Source organism: Quercus robur, chromosome 3 (assembly GCF_932294415.1).
Source record: "Quercus robur chromosome 3, dhQueRobu3.1, whole genome shotgun sequence".
NCBI classification, from domain to species: domain Eukaryota; kingdom Viridiplantae; phylum Streptophyta; class Magnoliopsida; order Fagales; family Fagaceae; genus Quercus; species Quercus robur.
The window spans coordinates 31838872-31865073 of record NC_065536.1 but is presented as its reverse complement, the minus strand read 5'-3'; the positions used below and the strand labels follow the sequence as shown (position 1 = coordinate 31865073).

The window sequence follows — 26202 nt, the reverse complement described above, 5'->3', positions numbered from 1 at the left end:
TAGAGAGCTGACTCATGCGCCACCCGTGCCAACGCGCAAGCCTTCCCACAGATGGCGCCAATTGTAGGGACACGATTCTCAAGCGGCCCAACAATGACGTTGGGCTCGCGCGTGAAGGATCCCTCACAATAAAATTTGTAGAGAGTGGGCTTGAAAGGCTAGCGTTTGGTCACAGGGCGTTGGTCCAAACCGGATTTTAAGGAGCTTAGATAAGGAAAGGCTTCAGCCTGGATTTCCAAACCCCACAACTTTATAACTTGATGGATTGTACTCCTCGGATAAGGTCCGAGGAGCACTTAATGCTTTTCTCCGGTTACCCGGCGATGGGTTTTTCATGGTGGTGTACATATATTATCCGGGCATTCTCCTCCCTGGAGTTTTTCCCAAGAAGTGAGATGGGATCCTCCTCTTCGTTACCTTACGTTTTCTTTTATACTAGCCTACGTTCGTTGTCCTTCGTCCACGTGTAGGGTCGACTTTTCCAGAACAGATATTTGTCCCGTCAGTCTAATCCCGAAATGGTTGGAGATGGTCAATAAAGCCTAAGAATCCGGTTCTGTCAGGTGCAATGTCATATCAATGAAGGGTATTAAGGACTATTTCCCCGAGATATTTCCTGATCTTTTAAGTTTGCTTGTATGCCACTTTCATCAATGAGGTTTTGGGTCTGCCGAGGACTAAACTGTCCTCGGCTGTATCTTTGGGCCACTCTGGGCTTACTATTTTTGAGCTTAGGCCCTGGCCTCCTTCAGTTTGGGACCTGTGGACTCCCCATAAGCGAGCAGGCCGAGCCCATAAACTATTGTGCCCCACATATATATATATATATATATATATATAATAAAAATCAAATTTTATGTAAACTTTAATACTTTTGTACAAAACCAATATTTAAACCCAGATAAATTCCACGACAATTATTACAAAATAATGTACTATTATGTGTATATTTTTTTAATGCATGATAGAAATTTTATTATAACCTAATCTAAGTGTATATGTGTATGAAACTTATTTCTGGAGACTTGAACCCTGACTCTTTCCTCGCATTACCCATAAAGACACTTGTAAAGTAACCCTCACCAAAAATATGTGGTGGTGCTATTATGTGTATTAGTGTTATCCAAAGGTTCTAACGTGGCCACAAATTGTGTACGCAATTCAATTATTGGATAGGACTATTTCTATTTAGAGGATTTTTATTTTCTAAGCTAAATTCTTCGTCAGTATAAATTTGTCACCATTGGGAGCCAGAACAAGACATAATAGACAAGGCACTACAGAATGGGTAACCATCCAGAAATCCCTGTAGACTCAACTGGAAAGACCATTCCAGTTATAGGCTTTGGCACAGCCGAATATCCTTTCGGAGCCTCCTTTGAGACTCTGAGAGATTCTCTTCTCCATGCAATCAAACTGGGATACCGACACTTTGATTCGGCTGCTCTTTACCAGTCTGAGCAGCCTCTTGGGGAAGCCATAGATGATGCTTTAAACCTTGGCTTAATCAAATCCAGAGACGAGCTGTTTATCACTTCCAAGCTTTGGTGCAGCGATGCTCACCACGATTGTGTCTTGCCTGCAATACAAAAAACACTCAAGTAATATGACCCATATTTTTCATCTATTTTGGTCAATTTTATGTTCTCTTAAAATATAGAGTGAGATCTATATAACTCAGTGATATTGTCTTGCTCTCCTTTACAAGGACAATCAGTATTGGAATACTCGAATTACCGTATATATATACTCTCAGCTGAAAAATATTCTTGTTTTTTGTTCATTTCATTTATACAGGAATCTGAAGTTGGAGTACATGGATCTTTATCTCCTTCACTGGCCAGTAAGTGTGAAGCCAGGGGAATATGAGCTGCCTGTAAAAAAGAAAGACCTGCTTCCTATAGATATCAAGTCTGTATGGGAAGCTATGGAGGAGTGTCAAAAGCTTGGCCTGTCCAAATCAATTGGTGTAAGCAACTTCTCATGCAAAAAGCTTGAAACATTACTGGCCACAGCCAAGATCCCTCCAGCAGTCAATCAAGTGAGTAATTTCTTTTTGGCTAAAATGCAAACTTTTATGTTTCAACAAAATTCATTTCAAACCTCTATTTCTTCCATCAGCTTTTGTTATATGTTCTAGTGAATTTTCTAATTTTTTTTCAAAAATTTTAAATTAAAAAAAATTCAATTAATAATTGAAAAATATTTTCTAGATTTTTCTTTTTCAAAAAATTTTAGCGTTCTGCATTTTAGCATTTTATTAGCGTTTGTTTTTTCTTCGAAAATATTATTCCAATAATTACAAAGTTGTTCTTCATGGATGCGGATTGATTGTAATGTCTATGAGCTGCTTTATTTTGGAAGGTGGAGATGAACCCACTTTGGCAACAGAAGAAGCTGAGAGAGTTTTGTGAAAACAAGGGTATACGTATCACTGCTTATTCACCCTTGGGAGCCAAAGGAACACTGTGGGGAACAAACTGGGTAATGGAATGTGAGGTGCTAAAACAGATTGCTGAGGCAACAGGGAAAACTATTGCACAGGTAATAATATTTGTTTATTCCTTTTTATTTGTAATTGTGCATATAATAACATTTCTTCATGTCTCCTTTTCATTATTTTATTTTTTTAATCTATAAATTGTAATTGGGAAAACCATAGTAATAATAAAAAGATAAATTTAATAAGAATATGATGTAAAAGAAGACTTTTATACTTTCCAAAAATGATGCGACACATTAATTTTTTTTTTAAATAAAAAAGAAATAGTCACAATGATTCACTAAAACACTTACATAAACATAAATAAATAAAATAAAATAAAACCTCAAAAAAAGTTATTCTCCGAACACAAAGGTGCAGTTTGGATAGACCGTCTGTGTTTTCTTTCTGCGTTTCCTTCTTTTTTTTTTTTCTTTTTTTTCTCCCCAGCCGCAACTGTTGACCCGGTCAGTTATAAACAGTGCACTTGTACACTGTTCACGGGTCCTACAAGCTCCACTTTTTATCAACTTTTTTATTAAAAATGGGTCCCATAGCACTATTCACACATTTAAAAATTATTTTGCTACAGTGTTTTCAGTTTCAGTTTTCAGTTTCAGTAAAAATAAGCTCAATCCAAATGGACCCAAAGGGTCTGTTTGGTAGGTAGTAAGTAAGTTCAAACTCACATTTTCATATTTTAAATAACATTACACATATTTTTACATACTTTTTCAAGCCTAAATTAATATTTTTACATTTTAAACAACATTACACATATTTTTACACACTACACATATTTTTACACACTGTTTCATCTATATGTATTTCAAAAAATTACAAACAACATTACTCAAATTAGTCTACCAAACACCCCCAAAGAAGTCGGAAAGTCTATGTTGATGTTATTGGAAATAAATAAATAAATAAATAAAGTTGTCAAAGCAATTGTGTGCATGTTAGAATGTTTGATTAGAGTTGGAAAAATTGGACACAACTCAATAACCCAATGGAAAAAAAAAATACCCAATTGAAATCCAAAATTTTTTACCAGAGTAAAAAATTGTAGACCCGTGAGCCAACCTGCATTTGCTAGGTTGGGTTAGGTCAACCGGATGTACCATCATCTAACGTTTTATAAAAATTCTTTAAAAAAAATAAATAAATAATTTGTTTCCCCTTTTCATTTGCATTTTATATAATAAATTTTAGAAAAAAAAAGTTTATTATTAATAAAAGAATACTATGCCATCTCTTCATTACATAAAGGTCCAAGAGCCAAGGGATTTTTATATTAAAATAAGATCATAATTGTTATTACTAAAGCAACAAACTATCATTTTTTTTTTAATAATTGTTTCTCAAAAAAAATTTATTTTTTATATATAACAAAGTTCAAAGTAAAACTAAACCAAAAAATAAAATAAAATCATAAGAATCGATCGAAACATAGTTCATTCATCTATGTTGCATTCAAAATAATTTCACCTGTTCCAACAACAGTAAAAAAAAAAAAAAAAAAAAAAAAAAAATTAATACTCCTTAAAACAAACCAATCTCACTCAAAATTTTACACAACAATCTTTAAAGCAAAAGGGTGTTAAAAAATATTCCAATACCCCATTTGGGGGGAAAAATTCTAGTACGACAATTTATCTCTCAAGCAGCTTATCACAACTCTCTTATGTAATTTGCTGTGGATGGTAAAAAAAAAAAAAAAAAAAAAAAAAACAAAACAGTAACATATCCATGTGAAAGTGAAAAACAATTATAATATACTAGAAAAGTATCATAATTCTTAAGTATAATTCCTATACAAAAATATGCAATATTTTGCATTATACAATCCTAAAAGCTCTACTGGGATCCAAAATACAAGATTTATTAAGAAACTACATATAAAATAACTCATGATCAAGCCATTGCATCTAATCAAGATATAAGCAATCTTTTCATAAAATTTAAAAAAAAAAAAAGAAAAAGAAAAAGATCTAAGCAATCTTACAAACAGTAAAACTGTACCACTTTTCATGTTTCAAGTTTTTAAAAATATCAACTCAACTATAATTGTATAACTTCATTAATCAGGGTTTTCACCTAAGTTCTTTCATAAAATGCACTTATTCACAATTATCATCATGCCTTACACCCGCTTTTAAAATTATGTTCCCTCAAGCATAAGAATTTATGGCTTATACCCAAACTTTAAATCATTCAATTTACGAATCATAAAACGATTACAATACTTTTTTTTCATCTTATTGATGAGTTAGCACCCGATTACAATACTTTTTTCACACCAAGTAATTTGTTGTAGAATATACCAAATTTCTCATGTGAAAAAAAATACATGTACACGTTTTCAAATCTTTTTTTTTTTTTTTCTATGTAAAAAAATACGGAACAATCTCAACATGACCAAACCTGTAACCCTTGACGCGGCTTGTTTTAACCTGTTAAGATGATCATTTTTACCCGAACCAACTCGTTTGTCATGTCAATGCTCGATGCATGGGAGGACCAAGGGAGTTTAAGGTGGGGTAGGAGGGGAGTTTGGGAAGACCCAAATCTGTGGATTTAGATAAAGAGGATGAGGAAGGTCAGGGTAGAATTGACGATTGAGGCAAAGTACTAAGAAATTTCAAAATACTTTCAAATTTCTAATTCAAACGCAGGTTCATTTTTGATTCAGAAGGTGCCATACATATGAGAAAGCGGGATGAAATTCTCGCAGCTTTCTTGTCGACCCCGCTATCTAGCTTAAAAACGAAAAACAGTTTCACATTTTATTAAATGAACATCATCCAAACTTTAAGAACGAAAATAATATTTCAGCTTACAAAAAAAGCCAAAACTTACCTTCTAGCATGACTAGTTTGATCCAAATCTCAAAGGCAAAAATGCATAGAAATGAATCAATGTTTTTTTAGATTGGGGACTTTTTAAGGATATATAAATTCATTTATGTTATATATATGTATAATGAATAAGTGGATCTAAGTCCTATTATTTTATGCAAGACGGTGATTTTATTGTTGTGTAGATTTGTATAAGATGGGTTTATGAGCAAGGGGTGAGTGTGCTTGTGAAGAGCTTTAACAAGGATAGGATGAAAGAGAACCTTGACATATTCGACTGGAAACTGAGTCCAGAGGACTTAGAGAAGATAAGTCAAATTCCACAGCGTAAAGGATTTCCTGGACTTGAATTCATATCTGAAGAAGGCCCCTACAAGTCTCTTTCGGAGCTTTGGGATGGAGAAATTTAGAATTTTATAAGAATGCATTTACCAGATGTAGCAAATTCACAAGATTGGTTATGGATTTATCATTATGCTCTCTCTCTCATACACATTTCTGCCGTTATTGTTGTTGTTGTTGTTCAATAACTACCTCTGGTTGGAAGGTTTAGTCGAAGGTGCCAACGGCAAAGTTTCCCCCAAAGGCTTGTACTCATTCTGTGTTGGGTTACCAATGAAATTTTTTTCTTTCTTTTTTGAGAAAGACCAATGAGAGTTAAATCTGCCTTTTATATATATAGAAATGGATTTTTCTTCAGTTGGCATACATATGATTTCTTTATTAAAAAAAAAAAAGTCAGTCTGACCTTTTTTTTTTTTTTTTTTTTTTTGAAAGCATCATTTATTTATTTTAATTAGATAGTTTGAGGGATTTGATTCCTTGATGTGTCACTTAAGTTACAAGGTTTTTGACCTAACTTGATATCTAATGTTATGTATGGCCCAAATATCTCACCATTAATTTTTTTTCTTCTTCCTTAAAAAAAAAATTGAAGAACTTAGAACGTCAACTTCTCATTGTTGTATTTCATTTCAAGCAACATACATTTGTGTTTTGAACAGGGACGGAGCTATATTAGGACGTCCCCCCCTCCCCAATTTAAAAAAAAAAAAAAAAAAAAATACTAGTATTTATGTATAACGTAGGACAAAATCTTTAAATAATTTGTTATATTTGGTATTTTTATGTAATTTTAATTATTTTAGGTTTAAGACATTTATTTTCTTATTTTTAGTGTTTTTAATTGTTTTTACGTCAAATTTAGTTTCTGTTATAGTTAGGTATTAATTAGGAGTTATTTTAAAATATATTTTTTGGTCTGTTTTTAACAATTATTCAATTAATAAAATTCAGACTTTTGTCTTTTGGATTTAGCTTACCTCTCCATTACTTTTTTAACTGAAATCTTTTTTTATTTTAATGAGAAACTGTCACATCACTCACTAACTAAATAAAAAGTGAAGATTAAAAACTCACTATCACTTGTCATTATGTATTTAAAACAAAAAAGAGATCACTAGTTAAAAAAGTGCTAGAGGTAAGCCAATCCTTATCTTTCTATTTTTGGGTGGATTCTAGATCTTTTCTCCTTGTAGATTTAAAGACCCTCCTGGATTCAAAGAACTTTCGTAGATTCGAGGTTATTTTTAGAAACAAACGTGTCTTGTTTCTTTTTTTTAGAAGTAGACGTGTTCTGCTTCTTGATGCTTCCGCATTCCATATTAATATATTTATTATTTTTAGCAATTTGTTTCAATAATTTGCACTTTGTCCTCTCAACAATATTATTGATCTTTTTAAAGGCTATAAAAAAAATAATTATTCATCTAAAATCAGAAATAAATTTAACAAGCTCAAAAATATTAGCCCAACAACAAAATTTACCAAATAACAAACTTAAGTCCAAACAATAACCAAAACAAACCCACGTAGGGACACAAAAAAAATCCTAAGCCGATTTTAAACTAGCCTGGGAGAACACCCACACATATTTGAGAACACGCAAGACACCCAAAAAAAAAAAGAAAAAAAAAAGAGAAAGGGTCTAAGCGGCTAAAGAGCCAGACCCTTTAAAAAAAAAAAAAAAAACTAACTGTCTAAGTGAGACCTGGGAGTGGGGAGGGGCTGGGCAGTGGCAGTACAATAAGAATAAGCACAGGCGCAACACAGCAGATGAATAACATAAGCAAAAAACAGATTAGCACCACTCCTCCACCAGTCCACTGCCCCCAAATTTGGTATTATATCTATTCTCTCTTTTCTTTTCTTTTTTTTTTTTTTTTATTATTATGGGAATATGAATATCTTATCTCTCTCTCATATCTAAATCTCTAGTGCAAAAGTTTATCAAAAAAAAAAAAAATCTCTAGTGCAAAAAATTGCTAAACTTTTGTTGGTTGATTAACTTGATTTGATAATCTAAGTTGTGAAGAAAATAGAAGGAGTACTCTCTACACAGACTACACTCTCCGAAAATAGGAGAGAGAGGTAGAGTTCTCTCTTTAATAAAGTTAAAGTAATACTTTTTTTAAATAGTTGTGACTAACACAATAACATATCACCCTGTACTGAACATTGCATTTGACAGTGTTAAATTTTGTTTGTATTGTGCTTGTCTCTTAGTGCTTGCCTGTTTGTGTAATGACTAATGAGTGCTTGTGGGCATAATGTATGTCTGTTGTGTGTAATGAGTGCTTCTTAATGTATTGTAATGTATTAAAAAAAAATTTGTGTATTTTTTTTATTGTTGATGGTTTGTTAATGCAAATGAATGCTTATTTAGAGTATTAAAAAAAAAAAAATTATTTGCTTATACTTTTGTTCTCTAATTTTGAGTCCTGACTCTGTCCCTAGTTTTGACTTATCATGTTTTGAATGTACATTTTTTGTTTCGCTTCTAACAAGTGGAGGGATCTAGTTAAGGGCTGTTCATGCATGGTTACTTGCTTAGGATGGGAAAACCTATTATTATTCTACCTTTTATTTTTTTATTTTTTATGATCACCTATTTTTTATGATCACCTATTATTCTACCTAAACCTAGAGGATAAATACAAAGCATGGGTAAGGGCTTTTTGGACCTAATAAAAATGGGTCCACTCATGGTAATTATTATTTTAATTCATTCTTTAACTCTTCTAACAAATGGAAAAAATTATGTATAAGAAACTGTAATAATAACCTTCAATTACTCATTTCTTTTATATGTTCTCGATTTTTATGTCGGTTTTTTTTTTTTTTTTTTTTTTTTTAGTAATCTATATATATAAACCCCTATTATGTAAATTCACTTTCTATTAAAAAAAAAAATATCAAATTTTATAAAAATTTTATTTAAAAAAAAAAAAATGTAACATGTTTGCGTAGTATCAATTATTTCCTTTGAGATATTATTGTGTTTTTTAAAAACTCTTCTGAAACTTATTTAAATTACTTAGGCTAAACAAAGGTCGTCCCACACAGCCCGTATATAATCCTTCTATGATTATCATACAGGTGTAATACTAATTACTATTTAGTTAACTTTTATTGATGCCCATTTTTGACAAATGGCCCAACAGCAGAAGAAGCCTAATATGGAAAAGATAAGAAAGAAATGAGGGGCAAAATGGTAAAGAAATAAGGAAACAAGCCCAACGGGCTGAAGGCCCATGAAAATAAAAAGAGGTAAAGAAGGAGTAAATGGGTTAAGAAAACCCAAGGTATGAAGTACTAAGCCCATGGGAATGATAAGAGGTAAAGAAGAAATAAATAGGTCGGAGAAGCCCAGGGAATGAATTGATAAACTCAATGGGCTAGCTTAATGGCCAATAAGCCCAAAAGGGTAATAAGAGGTAAAGATGTAGTAAAATGGGCAAGGAAGCCCAAGGAATTTAGCAACAAGTCCATGGGAGTAAAAAGAGATATAGAGGAAGTAAATTGGCCAAGTAAGCCTAAGGAATAAAGTGGTAAAATGGGCTGACATGGCAAGAATGTTGGCCAACAAGCACAAAAGAGATAAAGACATGGGAAATGAACCAAGGAAGCCCTGAGCAAAGGATTGATGAAGAAATGGGTTGATACGGTAGGAACATTAGCCTGCAAACCCATGAGGTAATAAGAAATAAAAAGAAAGACAAAGTTGTAGCAGACACAATGAAGTGATATGGCAGGATTAATGGCCAAAAAGGCCCATGGCCATAAAGAAGAAAGCATGGGCTCAGTAGGAAGATGAAGGCTTTCGCCTGAGTGATACCCAGCCCAAGAAGGGATGAAAAGAAGGAAATATGAGCTCAAATGCCCACATATCCTTCACACCACAAAAGATAAACATCAATTAATACGAGCAGCAAAACGAGACAATGCAAGGACAGCAGAAATGGTGTGAAGGCTAGAAAGAAACAAATTCAGGCAGAGTGGAGCATGCACAAAGGGCCAGGGCACCACCTACTCGTACCCAGCCAATACATGGAAGGTGGGCCACAGGTCAAGGTATTCAGAGGGTATGGTTTGGCGGTGGGGAGAAAAGAAGGTATATTTTGGGGTTCTCACTCAAACTTCTTTGGGAGAAATGCCCTTTTAGGATGGCATTTCACCCAAAAGAAGTAAGTATGGATTAGGACCATTTGATGCATGCCATAGAGGTAGGTGATGAGGTAGCTTAATCCTTCCACATGGGTAAAAAAAGAATAGAGAAAGGTAAGAAACAAGACAAGTAATTTTATCTGGGAATGGAGAGTGTTGTAACCAACACACTCTGAGCAGAGATAATGGCTAAGCAGTCGACAGGCTAGTGGGTAGTCCTTGAGGGGTACCCATAAGGAGCCAAAAACAGTTGAGGGAAAAAAAGGGGTAAATCCCACAATGGTAGATGGTATAAAAAGGGGTAGTCATGAATAGTAAAGAAATGATGGAAGTGGTAGAAAAGAAAGAATAGAAAATAGAGGAATACACAGAAAAATCAGAGAAAAGAAAGAAATATTGGAAAGAAAACTAGGGAAAGAGAAAGTAAACAGTAGGAATAGAGATATGCATCAATAGACTACATTTTCTCTCCCTCTTGACAGACCCACTCTCTAAAGATTGAGAATCAAAACTCAAACCATTTAGGCCGTTTCTCCAAAGTGTGTAACTTCTATGGCAAGAGCCTTTCTTAAGGTTACCCGCGTTGGAGATTGGTTCCCTTCTTGGGTCTGCTTCTGCTGAAAAGTTTAGCCTATCATTTGGCAGACAAGCTTTTCTTTTACTAATCATGTTTATTGGGTGACTTGCCCACTGTTTGGTCAAAAGTTATTAAGTCATTTACTCTTTTCTGCTATAGTGTTATTCCTGCTTGATGTATTATTCTACCGTAACTCTGTTAACTTTTCTTTTGGTGAAGTTTTATTTATACACTTATCATTATAGTTATCCTGTTGTACTGTATTTTTCCTATAATACTTGTAATAGTTATTCCTACTGTGACCACACCATATGTTCAGCCCACAGCACTCATGCCAAGACACGTCTTCATCAAGTTGGCTTGACTTGTACACAAGTTAACCTAAGGCATAGCCCCAGTAAGGCCAGTCCTAACTCTTTTATCTCAGACTAACGGGCTACATTGCAATAGAAGGGATTGAGGCCCAACAGTGCAAAAAAGGCCCCCACAACCTTATTTCATGTTTGATACAAACTCATGGGTAGAACTCACTCTTAAAACCACCTTGCAAGGAGAGGGTGCCCAAGAGTTTATATATACATTGTTAAGCTTACACTTAATCCATGTGGGACACTAGGATCATAACATACCATGACACTCTGCAGCCGACATCCACTACGGCTCACTTTATTGACACTGACCTGATGGTAGCCCTTTCTCTTTTTGCGACTCCACTCATCTATCAATTATTTTAATCTAGGTCGCCCCCTCCGAGATTCGACCACAAAGCGGTAACTCATTTAATCCCATACTTAATGAGCTACATCCAATTACTCATCGTGGTGCTTGGTTTTGATACCAAATGATACAAACCCAAGGGTAAAATGAACCCTTGAAAACCGGCTTGCAGTGGAAGGGTGCCCAAGAATTTATATACACATAGTCAAGTTTACACTTAATCTATGTGAAAAACTAGGATCATGTGGGACACTTAAATCCATGTGGCACACTAGGATCATAACAATGTTTTATATGTTAGAATTATGTGCCCCCAATTTTACAAAATTTTTATGTGATAATAAATTACATTTTCTCGTACATGATTATTGTGGGTGGGTATTTTCATTACTTAAATGTGGCATGTGATATCATATCTGTAGAAAAATCATGATGATGGTTAAGGAACTAAAGGCAAGGAAAAATAATTTTTCATAGACTATTAAATTATTCAAGGTCATGGATATTAATTGAATATTACCACTAGAGTCTACACTCGTTGTGCTACTATATGGTAGGCTGATTTACACCATCATTAAGGTAGTGACCTTAAGCAAGCAAGTGGGTGAAATGTAATAAGTACATACACTAAATTGAATTCGATCAATAACACCTTATGAAGCGATCAATGTCAATAAAAATGTTCTATCACAATTTTTCTTATTGTCTTCAAACATGAGAGGCTTGCTTGTATTTATTTATTATGCTCAAAACTTTGACGATGTTAAACCAATGACGTTCATTTAAATTCTATATACGGACACATTGGGTTATATGTATAACTAGTAGCTAACCCATGTGATGAATGAAATGCATGAAGTTTTATTAGTTAGGCAAAAGAAAGTAAGCAAAAATGCATGAAATTTAAATATATATAAAAATGATATTGATAGAAATAGCACAAAGTTTTATTAGTTAGGCAAAAGAAAGTAAAGTTGGTTTATTTATTTGTTTTTTATGGAAAGGAATAAGAGACAAAATGTTGCGTTTCTAGTTTAGTTTGTGTTGTATATATAGGTATATATAAGATATGTTGTAATATATATATCAAAATATGCTTATTAAAATGTCATAACCCTTCAAATTTGATATACCAAAATGTGTTTATTGAAAGATCATATCCTTCATATTGGATATACTAAAATGTGTCTATTGACCGAAAAAGTGCCTATTGAATGAAAAAGTGCCTATTGATCGAAAGGGTACTTATTGAATGAAAATGTGCCTATTGACTGAAAAGGTGCCCATTAAATGAAAAAGTGCATATTGACCGAAAATGTGCCTATTGCAAAATGAAAAGACATAACTATTAGGTGTTTTCAAATATATACGTGGCATTAATTTATGTAACCATGTGGCGCAATGAGAAGTGGTCAACAAAAAGTCAAACATTTCGCTTTTATCTTAATGTTTGATTACATTTCAAATATAATTATACTTACATAGTATGTTCTAAGCCATAACAAGTAGAGGTGAAGTCTTATTTGTTCCAAGTGATTATTTCTTTAAGCAAAGTAAATATATATAATTTTTTAAAAATTATCTCATACATCACACGGGTTAACGACTAGTTATATATAAATGAGTAAAACATGTAAATGCTCAGTAATGAATCCACCATTCTTTAAAGGAGATAGTATATTTAGTTGATAAAAATATAGGAGTTGGACTCAAGACAAAACTGAGTGGTAACATTTTTCAAAGTGTTTTTCATTCATATATATAATAAAGAGTTTTTCAAAATATTTTTGGAGTCCATTGGAATTATGATATCAAGATTTTTTTTTTTTTTTAATTTTTTTATACAAGATAGATATACTACTCTAGTTTAATCTAAGTGTATAAGTGTGTGAAACTCCTTCTTGGAGACTTGAATCCCGACTCTTGCCCACCACACCCTACAAACACTTATACTTATAGGGTAATAATTGCACTAAGGGTGTGCGGTGGTTATGATATCAAGATATTAAGGGTTAGATAAGATAAGGGCATGAAAGTGATATTAATCTATTCATAGTGGCTTATGGGAAATATAGTGTAGTGAAATGATAAATATATAAATTGAAAGTAAAAAGACCTCATACGTTGCAATTTATTCAAGTCCAAAATGTTTACTTGATATGATTGAGGAAATTAAGGTATAATTTTTTTAAAAGTTTCAAGTTAATTCAATAGCCTTCTAACTTTCTAAGAGCATCTTCAATAGATTAGCTAAATCTATTTTTTGGAGAGCAAACCCAAAAAATCAGCTTCAACAAATTCTCTAAATGCAAAACTTTTCCAAATTTTTTTTGAAGTTGCTACTGTGGTTCAGGTATTGACCGATCCTATCCCATGGCCAAAGATTGAGATTCCTAAATATCGACGTCCAATCTCTCTACAAGGTTTGCTAATGTCTTATAAATAAGACATATCATGTTAATGGTTGGCCATCAGGACTGTTTTGTGGTACTTCAACCGTCCACAAAGCCCTAAAAAAAAAAAAAATAAATAAATAAAACAGAGAAGTGAATACCTTGAGACAACACAGGTCTGTATGACTGTATATTTGTTCTATCCATAATCCATTATTGTATGGTATAATGATCTTTGAGTGAAAATAGAACTTTTTATTTGCTATTACTTCTGCAAACTAACTTCATATACTATTATAAGTTCACTTGAGGTAGATATTTGATCTAGGCAATTCTTTTTTCTTTTTCTTTTTTTATTTTTTCTGTAAAATTATTAGACTAGTAAACCTTGGAGTGTAAACTTAAAAAATTTTATGTATTTATTAAATTTTAATTCCTTATTTACCTATTTGTACAAAAAGGAAGACAAAAATAATATGCTTAACTTTACTGTTATTTAGGCAAAAATGCAATTCACACCCATTAACTTTGCCCACAAAGTATTTTAATTATTTAAGATTGAAGTTGGTAATTTTAGTCCAGTAACTTTACCCTAAAATTATTTTAGTCATTTAAGTTTGAAAATGATCATTTTAGTCCAATAAATTTACCTAAAAATAATTTTAATCCTATAAATTGGTTGTTTTGAGTGATTTTCAGCAAAGTTATTAGACTAAAATGACCAACTTCAAAGGACTAAAATAATTTTTCGACAAAGTTATCCGACTAAAATGACCAAGAAAATAATTTTGAGCAAAGTAAGCTAATGTAAATTATTATTATTTTTATTTATTTATTTTGTATGTGAAAAAAAAATATAGGTCATACCGAATTGAACTAATCCAACAAAAATTGGGTAAAGACCGTACATTTTAACATCCGTCTGGCTCAACCAAGCCCTGAGGGCGTGAGGACATGCCAATCAGGCCTGGCTCAGCTAAGCCCAATAACGGTTCATGAACCTTTGCCCAATGACTCAAAGCTTATTCTCATCGAGCCAATTCTGTAAGGCCAGCTCATCAAGTTCACTACCACTCGAATAGGTGATCTATTTTGCCCCTTTTTCGTTTATTTTAATTCCCTCAACCTTCTAACCTTTTTAAACAATGGTTACTCTTAAATTTACTCTTACCAAATAAGAAATTTAGATATTAATAAAGTTATAATCTAGTGCTATCTCATAGACATATTCATAAATTAATAAAAATAAAATACATAAAAGTAATAACAATTAAGTGAGCTTAATTCAGAACCTTTTATATATATATATATATATATATATATATAGAGAGAGAGAGAGAGAGAGAGAGAGAGAGAGAGAGAGAGAGAGAGAGAGAGAGAGAGAGAGAGAGAGAGAGAGATTAATTTACATCATGATTTTTCATGCTCGAGGGTCTGAGCCCTCTATTATTATTACTAGTGTGTATTCTTGTGCTTATGCACGATTACAATTAAAAATAATCACAATTATATGATTCAAATTATACATTTTTTTAGAAAAGTTTCAAATTATATATGGTATTAGCTTATACTTTTTTTAAAAAAAAAAATTATTCTAAAATATGTAATGGTAATATATATATATATATAAATAATTTAGAATTTAATTAATTTTACACTTTTAGTTTTTGCACCTAATAATTCACATGCCACAAAAATTGAAAATTTAGATGGACACGTGACGGAAAATTGGATTCCAATTGAAATCCAATTTAGAATGTAATTGAATTTGGACTCTTCAATTTTTACACTCAATAATTCACTTGGCACAAAATTAAAAATTAAATGAGAAACGTGGCGTAAAATTGAGAATCCAATTAAAATCTAATTGAATTTTCTCTAAGTTTTGACTATTAATGTATACTAGTATGTAACTCATGCTTACGCATGGGGATGATGAATTATAGTGGTGTTATTGATATTAGATTGGATTATTAAACATCTAAAACATAATTTGACTATTACATTTAGAGGTACTAAAATAGTTTTTCTTGCAATTTTCATAATATTGGTTATGCCAATTTTTTCATTACATTGCTATTACTTATATATTTTGAAAGTCACTATCGGATACTACATATACAATATCAATTCACAATGATTTTCTATAAAATTCTACTAAATATAACACAAAATAAAATAATAAATTGGTCAAATAATATCTTTTAAATTGAATGGGGATAAGTGTATGGGATCATTCAACTCAATTATAGTTTGTTATGTTCAATATCTTTGCATACAAAATATTTGAATAGAAAATGTATAAAAAAATGTGCCCATTGGTTCAAAGAAAAAATAACAGCAAAATTTTAAATAATTTAATTTGTACGGAAAGCTGACAAAAACAAAATCTAATTTTGATTACAATTGAATTTTCTCTAAACTATGGTTTAAAAAAATTATTTATACAAAACCTAGTTAATAATGGACCATACATAATCATGGTATATTACATAAATGACTTATAAATTTGAATTATTTTTAGTTATATGATTAGGTTTTTTATGGTTTATTTATATGACACTCCTTGTTTTTTTCACTAAATTAACTCATTTGACATAAAAATTAAAAAATTTAGATTAGATGGGACACGTGGCGCAAGATTAAACTCTAATTGAAATCAATTTTTTACACTAAATTAAATCACTTGGTACAAAATTTAAAACTTAGAATAGATGAGACACGTGGTATAAAATTAGACTCTAATTGAATTCCAACTTAACTTCCAATTGGATTGCATACATTTGGTGAAACTATTCCACTAGCCTTTTTGTTTTGTCTACAATCTTCTTGTTTATATAATATATAATATTCCACTATCAGTTTCTTTAAGACCTTCTCTCCTTTCCCCGTATGTGTGTGTTAAAATACTTAGTATTCTCAAAAGAAAAAAATAGTGGGTTAATCTCATATTGGAAAATGAGTTTGAGTTAAAGAGATTTAAAGTCTGTGCTATGTATCCAAGAGTTAGACCCTTTTGGATATACACCACTGCCAGTTTCTATAAGACTTTCTCCTCTCTCCCCATGTGTGTGTTAAAATACTTAGTATTCTCAACCAAAAAAAAAAATAAAGAAAAATAAAAATCGTAATGACTATTATAATATTAATAGCAGTAATAATGAATTGCCATTTAATTAATACTAGTTTCAAAAGAAAGAAATATATTGAACAACTTCTTTTGCACCTTTCCTCTTCATTTTCTATAGAGCAACACTAAAATTAGGGCTTCAATGGCCTCGCATGAGACTCTAAAATAGACCAATATGCCACATGACCATCGCACACCTTTAACGCGAAGTCACTCCACAAGTATAAGTATTTGTAAGGTGTGAGGGGTAAGAATCGAGATTCAAGTCTTTAAGAGAGAGTTTCACACACATACACTTAGATTAAAATAGAGTAAAATTTCTATTTTGTATAAAATAAAAAATAAAAAATTGTAGCTCTCTGAAGCTCTTATTTTATTATATTTTTCCCTCATCTTTCTCGTATAAATTGAGATCTCATGCATCAATTGGGAAGAGAGTGAATACTTTCAACATCCATAATTTGTTTTTAAAAAGCACTTTCTGACTTGGGCATCATAGGAGCCTTGGTAGATAGTACCAAAACCAATGTCACTAGCTCCTATAAAGTGATTCATTGCAAACGATTGTCAATAAATCTTACCATGTAATCAACTAAATGATCAAATTCCAAATATTTGAAGTGTCATAGTAATAATTGTTATAAAACAAAAACATTAAAAAAAATATACAACAACGAGAATTGAGATATGCATACGAATTATATTTCATTAATTTTTTAAAAAAAAATGAAGAACCAATTTTTCACAAATTATCATAAAATAAAAATTATTCTAAGAAATTCTTCTACATATAAAAAAATAAAACAATAAAAATAAGTTTTCAAAATTCTTGCATCACAAACACACTAGTTTCCTATGCTGGAGGGTTTTGCAAATATTTTCTCTAATTTGCTAAAATATTTTTTTCATCCTTGAACTTTACACGAAGTTTTTGTCCCCAAATTCTAAAAGTTAGTTTTTCAACATTTTCATCCCTAAACTTTTGCAGCCGTTCCACTTTATATATGTCTTTCCATCCATGTCCATTAGTTTTATCCTACCGTGGCCTAACAAAAAGTTGATATGTTAAATTTTTAGAATTAGCTCATTTAACTTGGACCAACCCATTTAACAAAAATAAATAAATAAAAATCCTGAACATGTGGGGATTATTTTTGTTTTTGCTCAATAATTTAGAAATGTGTGACTGACCATTTGGTGCAAAATGTTCAATTTTTTTTTAATGAATTGGTCCAAGTGAGATCACCTTTTTTTAATGCTAAATAATGGGACCATATCACCTGCAATGTCTTAAGATGCAATCCCTACAATTGGATCTCTTTTAATAGTTGGGGGTATGAAGAATTTGAACTCTGGATGTCTCTATAAAAAATACTGGAAAGTACCAACTAATTGAGCTTAGGGGGTGGCAATTTTTAATTTAACCCATTAATCTGTCCATTACTGATCTAATTTGGATAAGTCTTGATCCAACCCAATTAATCATTTGGGTTAAATACGTAAAGACCCATTTGGATAATATAATTAAGGGATAAAACCCTTTTTCGTCCCTACATTTTCACACGATTCTCACTTTGGTCCCTAACTTTTTTTTTCACCGTCTTTAGTTCCTATCCTGAAAAACGCATTTCGTTTTAATCCCTGACGTTACATCAGAGACGGAAATTGCACAGCTGGCAAACAGAAAAAATTAAAAATATTAAAATAATGCACCCTGTGTCCACGTGGCTTTCCATGTTAGCCTCTAAATTAAAAAAATTAATTTATTAATTTTAACTAAATAAAAAAATAAAAAACAGAAATAAAAACCAAACCCAGCAAGAACAACAAATTTCAAACCCAGCAAATTTAAAAGCCAGCAAGAACAAGATCAACAAAACACAAACCCAGCAAATTTAAAACCCAAAAAATTAAATTTAAACCCATATTCCGAAAATCTGGATTTGATTTTTGTGTTTGATGTTTTGTGTAAATTTTAACTAAATGAAAAAAAAGGAAAAAACTGAAATAAAAATAAAAACCCAGAAAAGTAAGAAAATTTAAAACCCCAAAAAATTCAAAACCCAAAAGGAGAAGGAGAACAAGAACAAACCCAGAAAATTCATACCACTGTCACTACCAAACCTCCATACCCAAACCACTGAGATTCATACCCAAACCCACTATCGAGCCACAAGCAACCACTAAGATCCATACCCTTCAGTTTTTAGAGACCCATGCAAGACCCAAGATCCATATCCTTCAGTTCTACCAAGCCACGAACCCACCAACTAAACCAACTCAACAACCACCGAAGCCAACCCAGCCACCATCGAATCCAACCCAACCAACCCATCAAATCCAACTGACCCACAGCAAGCCAAGACCACCCATGGCGATCCACGACCACCCCACCCACGGCGACCCACGATGAGCCATGACTACCTCACCCACGGCGACCCACGACTACCCATGAGTAGACACCAGACCATGGCGATCTGAATCCCACCTACCCAAAGCCTCCATGTTGATCTGTGCCATGCCGATCTGAGGCCCAAAAGCCAATATTAAAAGAGAGGAGAAGCTTTCAAGGTGAGAGGAAGAGAGGAGAAAGCGTGGGAGAAAGAGAGAAACTCTGAAAGTGAGAGGAAGAGAGAGAGTGTGAGATTAAAAAATAATTTTATGGGTTTGTTCTTGTTCTTGTTCTCCTTCTGGGTTTTGAATTTTTTGGGTTTTTGAATTTTCTTACTTTTCTGGGTTTTTATTTTTATTTCAGTTTGTTCCTTTTTATTTTTTTTCATTTAGTTAAAATTTACAAATTAATTTTTTGTTTTTAAAAAATGACGTGGCATTTGTGGGTATTATTTTAATATTTTAATTTTTTCTGTTTACCAATTGTGCAATTTCTGTCTCTGATGTAACGTTAGGGACTAAAACAAGACGCGTTTTTCAGGATAAGGACTGAAAGCGGTGAAAAAAAAAGTTAGGGACCAAAGTAAGAATCGTGTGAAAATGTAGGAACGAAAAAGGGTTTTATCCTTATAATTAAATGAATCTTAATGGGTAAACCCACTAGTTAACCATTGGACATCCAAAATATATTTTTACTTACTCTAAAATTTAAATGCTTAATAAATTCAAGGAAAAAAAAAAACTAAACTAAACCCTAAGTGCATTAGCATTGAGGAGTGTAAACACCCCTCAGTTGCTATTTTACATCCTTATAAGCCAAAATGATGCTTCATCCGGGTTGGTATTTCTAAAAATTTTGGCAACTATGAACAGTAAGGTTGTAAACATGCAACCTTACTATAGCAAGTTGTTAGATTACAATTTTTTTTTTTCTCTGTTATCTCTCTCTTTCTGTATGTGGCTTTCTTCTCTCCCCTCTCTCACTTTATTTATTGAACTTCCCTCTCTCATCTTCTCACTCTCCATCTCCACCAACACTCACAGTTTGGTGGCGGTAAACGTGGTGGTCGGTGAGTATTTTTCAGACTTCCCCCCCTCTCTCTCTCTCTCTCTCTCTCTCTCTCTCTCTCTCTCTCTCTCTCTCTCTCTCTCTCTATATATATATATATATATATATATATATATATATTTGATCTTGTGGGTATTGCTGTGTTTGTGGGTGTTTGATGGTAGGTATTTGGTGGTGGTGGGTGTTTGATGGTGGGTATTGTTGGTGGTGCTTGTTTGATGGTGGGTATTTGGTATGGGTGTTTGATGGTGAGTATTTGTGGTGGTGGTGTTTGATGGTTGGGGTTTGATGATGGTGGGTGTTTAATGATGGGTATTGATGGCAGTGGGTATTTTGTGTGGGTGTTTGATGGTAGGTATTTGTTGGTGGTGTGTGTTTGATGGTGGGTATTGGTGGTGATGGGTGTTTTATGGTGGATAAATGGTGGTGGGTGTTTGATAATTGGAGTTTGATGGTAGTGGGTGTTCGATGGTGGGTATTTGTTGGTGGTGGGAGTTTGATGGTGGGTATTTGTTGTTGGTGGGGGTAGTGCCATGGTGGCAATGGTTGTGGGTTGTTTTGCTGTGGTGAATCCGTGAATGGGTATGGGTATAAAAAAAAATGGCTATGGTGAAGAGAGACAATGCATAGGAGAGAGAGAATTGAATTTTTTGTATTATTTGTTGGTGTAGTTTATATTATTTTAATAAGTTGTATGTAAAAATAGAAACTAGAATGTTGGGTGAGTTGTAAAATAGGATGGTAAAATAGATAAAGTAGATTTTGAGGGGGTAAAATAGAACTTTTTTTGCATCTCGGATGCTAGTGCTCTAACTCCTTATTCTTAATCAGCCGCCAGACCCATACTATCTCACTTTCCTTCTTCTTGATTTTCATGGGTTTTTCTATTTTTTCCTCTTATTTTCCTAGATACCAAACATATCCAACGTACTCTAATCCATCTCACCCTCTCTCACTCCAAGGCCTCAATGGCCAAAGACTGCCACTACTCACCACCACATTCGTCTTTGGTATCGATGATGGTTTCTTCACCGTAGATGACATAGATGAAGCTTCTAGTTACAAGAAAAGATGAGAGCTTGAGCAACTCTTGCTAGCTTGGCCATGTGACCAAGAAAAGGAAGCTCAACACAGATCGAGCTCACTCACAAAGGAAGATGAGAGGTTCAATTTTGGAGATTTGCAATATGGCTTTTTTATATAATTTGAATTTTAGGTCTATGCGTGTTTTTTGGTTGTTGAGAAAGAATGAAGGAAAAGAGGAGAGATAATTTATTTTTGTGATTTGGTTTTCATATGAGAAAGTTAATATATTTCAATAGTAATTTGAGATTTTAGTTTTTAGTTTGGAGTCTTTTAACTAACAAAATTTGATGATAACAATATGTTTTGTTTGGTTAATGAGAAAAATTGTAGGAAAAGAAAGAAAAAAGAAAGCTAATTTTATTTATTGTTTGTTTAAAATTGTATTATTTGGTATCGTGGGTTGAATGGGTTGGGTTGGGTTGGGGATTAAATGGATTGGGTGGTTAATAGTATTTAATTTATTTTTAAACGGATAATAAATGGATCAATGTGTAAGGATGTATCCAATCCATTTATGACCTAACCCAAAATCGACTTAACCTGCCCAATTGCCACCCCTAGTTACAAGACTTTGTCCCTATAATTTTATCTAGCTTGCCTAATATGGTCCCCTAAATAATATAACACAAACCCTATATATATATATTTATATATATATAACACATCAACTTTTTGCTACATCACATAAGATAAAATTGACGAACATAAACAAAAGGACATAAAATTGAATAGTTGCAAAAGTATAGGAAGAAAAAATGAACATTTTAAAGTTTAAGGATGAAAACCGAAATTTGTGTAAAGTTTAAGTACGAAAATTATATTTTAACCCTTTCTCTTATTATATTATTTTATAGCCCTACTTGTATGGACATTTTTGAATAACAAATCCTAGTCTGATCTTCTTTGTCCGACGTGTCTAGCCTTAGGTTTTTCACACCACACATTAAAAATAAAAGCAAAGACTTTATTTTAATTATTAAGCAAATTAATGATATTAATGATATCTTTTTCTTACTTAGTATTCGTAGTGGGGTAGGGCATGTAGAAAGGCCATCATTCAAGGGGTTCGAAATTCCTTTGCCTATCCACTTTTACAACTGTAGTAAAGGCTTAGTCGCTTAGAAGAGCTTCTACGCTTAGCAATACAGTGTCGTCATTTGAGTAAGTGAGAATTATTATCACTTTCGTTCAGTCAACTCTAGGAAAAAGGATAGCGAAAAAGAGAAATCCTTCATTTAATTTGAATATTTCTATTCCCATCGGCATTGTTTACTGTTTAGGATAGAGCCCCTTGCTTTCCCACTTCTGAGTCAAAAAGAAAACTCTATATAGGTTTAGGGAACATCTTTAACAGCACCTAAATATTTCTTTGACGACAGCAGAGGATTACTAGATAACCAGAAAAATTGGGAGAAAAAAAGAGAAGTTTGATCCCTATTAAGATTCCAAATTGTTTGGCTTAATTAAGATCAAATTTAGTGAGACATTATGCCATGCAAATGCAGAAGGTTGAATAATCTGTTCCTCTTAAGCCTACCCGAATTGCCTGATAAATAAGGTGCATCTAAAAATTGAACCATACACAAAAGCCCTTTTCCTACGTACCCCAACCCCCAAAAACAAAGTAATACACAAACCATATATGTAAATGGAAACAGGAATGTGACAAAGTTACACTTACAATACATACGAATTGAGCCAAAAAGAAAGGCATAAGAGCACCTTAACCCAACAAATAAAGCTTGCACGCCAAGGGAATAATTTTTCATCATTTGATATGACCCATGATGAAAACATTTTTCTCGCAAAGATTCACACAATAGACAATAGTGAGAGATAGAAATTGGGATTGGTCAGAAAAAGAAAGAGTTTTCGGGATCATCACCAATCATTTGGATTCTGCAAAAATAAACATATTAGTGGGAAGTGATATAAAGTCGGTCCCTTGGCGTGCTATGAACGACAATTTGGTCTTGCCCTTCTATTTCTAGCCCTTTGTTTGTATCAAAAGTCGCACTTCATTTTACTTCTTTATACTCACACTCTAAAAGTCATGTTAGAAAATCTTAAAAAGTAAAATGATAAGATCCTAGTCCCTTGAATTATTACAAACTACCGTTAGATCTTGTAGTTTGTTTTGAACCTGACTGGTAGATAAACTTCAAGACTCGTCAAACAAAGTTAAGGTAAACAGATGGCTGAAACTTGAAAGCAGTTAAACCCAATTGGGTTCTCCAAAAGAAATCTTGGTAGGGCCAACTCATAGTCAATATATTGGGACTACATTCATGTGTTCAACTTATATCATTACTGTAATTATGCTGTAATTATTTCTTTTATATATAAATATATATATATATATATATATATATATATATATCTTATATTGGTAAGTAATTTACCTTATTTCTGGTGTTAAGATACTTATCCATTTCTCCTTTAAGAAAAAAGAGAGATATCTTATCCATATATACTAGGTTAAAATGGTGAAATCCTTAATATATATTATTGACTTCATTAATGGTTTGGAGGTTTTCTACTTTGACTGACTTAATTATTTGAGTTTTTATGATATGGTAAAATTTATTCCTTTAAAAAAAATAATGTTAATTTTTATTTCCTTGTCTATTAAGAAAGATATTCTTTTGTATGGAGATGTCTAAAGTTTAAATTTCTCCCTTGAAATTTTGTCCAAAAAAAAAAGAAGAAGACATTCTTCATCCATCAAGAAATAGTATTAAAAACTCATATATAGACAACATTGTAAAAGCACTAGCATTAGAGGATGCAAAAAAGTTCTATTTTACATCCTAAAAATCTACTTTATGATATTCTTTTGTATGGAGATGTCTAAAGTTTAAATTTCCCCCTTGAAATTTTGTCCAAAAAAAGAAGAAGAAGACATTCTTCATCCATCAAGAAATAGTATTAAAAACTCATATATAGACAACATTGTAAAAGAACTAGCATTAAAGAATGCAAAAAAGTTCTATTTTACATCCTAAAAATCTACTTTATCTATTTTACAATCTCATTTTATAACTCACCCAACATCTCAGTTTCTATTTTTACATACAACTTATTAAAATAATATAAACTATACCAACAAATAATATAAACAAATCAATCCTCTCTTCTCTCCCTTCTCTATCTTCCCTCTCTCCCTCTCACCCCATCAAATCCATACAACCACATTCTGGCCTACATAGCCAACATCAAACTCACACAACCACATTCCAACCCACACAGCCACATTCCAACCCACACAGCCAACATCATAGCCAAAACCCACACAGCCACCACCATCGAACCACCACAACCCACAACCAAAATTCCAAACCACGCCAAACCCACACATCCCACAACCCACGCCCACCAAACCCATGCCCATCAAACCCACGCCTACCACGACCAAGCCACCACCCCATAACCCGTAAACCCCAAAAAATTATCTCGAAACCTAGATCCCCACAAAACCCGAAACCCACCACCACCACCACTAAAATTTCCAAGACCGAAACAACAAACCCAAGTTGATTCAAAGAAGCTCTAGCCACTGTACACATCCCAGCATCACCGAAACAACCAACCCACACTGAAACAACATAGCAACACTGAAAACCCACATCGATTCAAAGTCAAACAAGCCCCAACCACTAAAATCAAGCCACACGACATCGCTGTCTACCAGATTCAAACCCACGAAAGTGTGGGTGAGGTGATTTGGGAGAGAAAGAGATAGAGAGAGAGACTAGAGAGACACAAAGGGAAAAGAGAGAGATATGAGTGAATAAAATAATTTATTTTAAGTTTACAACTCATGAACAGTAAGTTGCATATCTAGCAACTTATTGTAGCTGGGTTCTATAATGTTTTAGAAATACAACTCCAAATGTAGCATGTTTTGGCCCATATAGAGTGTAAAATAGAAACCAGGGGGGGGGGGGGGGTTTACACCCTTCAATGCTAATGCTCTTAAGAGTTTGATGTGATAGTTTTGTTGTATGTGAGAGTTAGAAAACAATATTTTTTTACTAGAGAGTTACAGACAAGTTTTGTCTAGTTTGTTAATACAAGGGTATGTTTAAGTGAATTTAGGTTTTGGGTTAATTCTTTTTGTAAGTGTTATTGGAGATATTTAATATTAAAATTTTTTTAATGAATTAATTAAATAATTAGTTGACGAGAAGAGTTGGAAATTTATGTGTTCAATGAGTCTTAAGTAATGAGAAGAGTTGCAATTCAATTATATTTATTCGTATGTTCACCAATAGTGAGTTTTGTAAAATTTTGTTTATGGTTATAGTTCATATTATTAATGGTGGATTTTTAAAGGGGATTAATTAACCATGAAATATAGGCAGTGCCGGCTGAAGCTATAGGCCATTTAGGCCACTGCCTAAGAACCCCAACTTGTAAGAGGCCCCCAATAGTAATAATATATAATATAATATTGCTCTCTCATCTGGAAAAAAAAAAAAAAATATATATATATATATATATATATATATATAATATTGCTTTCTCATCTGAAAAAAAAAAAAAAAGAAAAAAAAAGAAAAAGAAAAAAAAAAAAGCCTGTTTCTCACAAAGCAAAAGGCTGAAGTGACAAGAAGGCTACTCCCATCACCAAATCTTTAGTTTGCAGAAATTGTGCTAGTTTAAAGTATACAGTGATCATATTAAGTAAAGTTGCAATTGTGCTTTTGATAAACCAAATTCTATCGTTTTATACATTAAATTTATATTATTCTAGTTAAATTGTAATTTTTTTTATTATAGATTGTGTTTCATTTATTCATAAATATTTTTAATTACAAATGTCTACTAGAAAATATCCATCTGGATATGAAAAACTAAAAAAAAAAAAAAAAAAAGACAGAGAGAAGAACTAATTGAATTTGCTTATCAAAAAGAACTAATTGAATCTCAAAAAGGAGCTATGGACAAATTTATTACAAGTAAAAAAAAAAAAATCTTGCAGAAAATTTGA

At 32.5% G+C, this 26202-nt stretch overlaps 1 protein-coding gene and 1 long non-coding RNA gene across 2 annotated transcripts; both read left to right on the top strand.

The window, feature by feature from the left end:
- The first annotated feature begins 1230 nt into the window (after positions 1 to 1230).
- On the top strand, positions 1231 to 6039 carry LOC126717802 (non-functional NADPH-dependent codeinone reductase 2-like). Its single transcript, XM_050419706.1, has 4 exons — positions 1231 to 1601; positions 1798 to 2041; positions 2365 to 2544; positions 5526 to 6039. The coding sequence occupies exons 1-4, from the start codon at positions 1285 to 1287 to the stop codon at positions 5748 to 5750; spliced, it is 966 nt and encodes a 321-aa protein (XP_050275663.1). The 5' UTR covers positions 1231 to 1284; the 3' UTR covers positions 5751 to 6039.
- LOC126717803 (uncharacterized) lies at positions 2560 to 4470 on the top strand. Its single transcript, XR_007652748.1, has 2 exons — positions 2560 to 2857; positions 3135 to 4470. It is a non-coding gene; the product is annotated as an uncharacterized LOC126717803 (long non-coding RNA).
- Positions 6040 to 26202: the final 20163 nt, after the last annotated feature.

What these genes read in the sequence shown, in the direction of transcription:
- LOC126717802 (XM_050419706.1), top strand. Translation starts at nt 1,285, where the DNA reads ATGGGTAACCATCCAGAAATCCCTGTAGACTCAACTGGAAAGACCATT. An exon ending in GCAATACAAAAAACACTCAA is followed by an intron (nt 1,602 to 1,797) that starts GTAATATGACCC and finishes TCATTTATACAG; the next exon opens with GAATCTGAAGTTGGAGTACA. An exon ending in CAGGGAAAACTATTGCACAG is followed by an intron (nt 2,545 to 5,525) that starts GTAATAATATTT and finishes ATTGTTGTGTAG; the next exon opens with ATTTGTATAAGATGGGTTTA.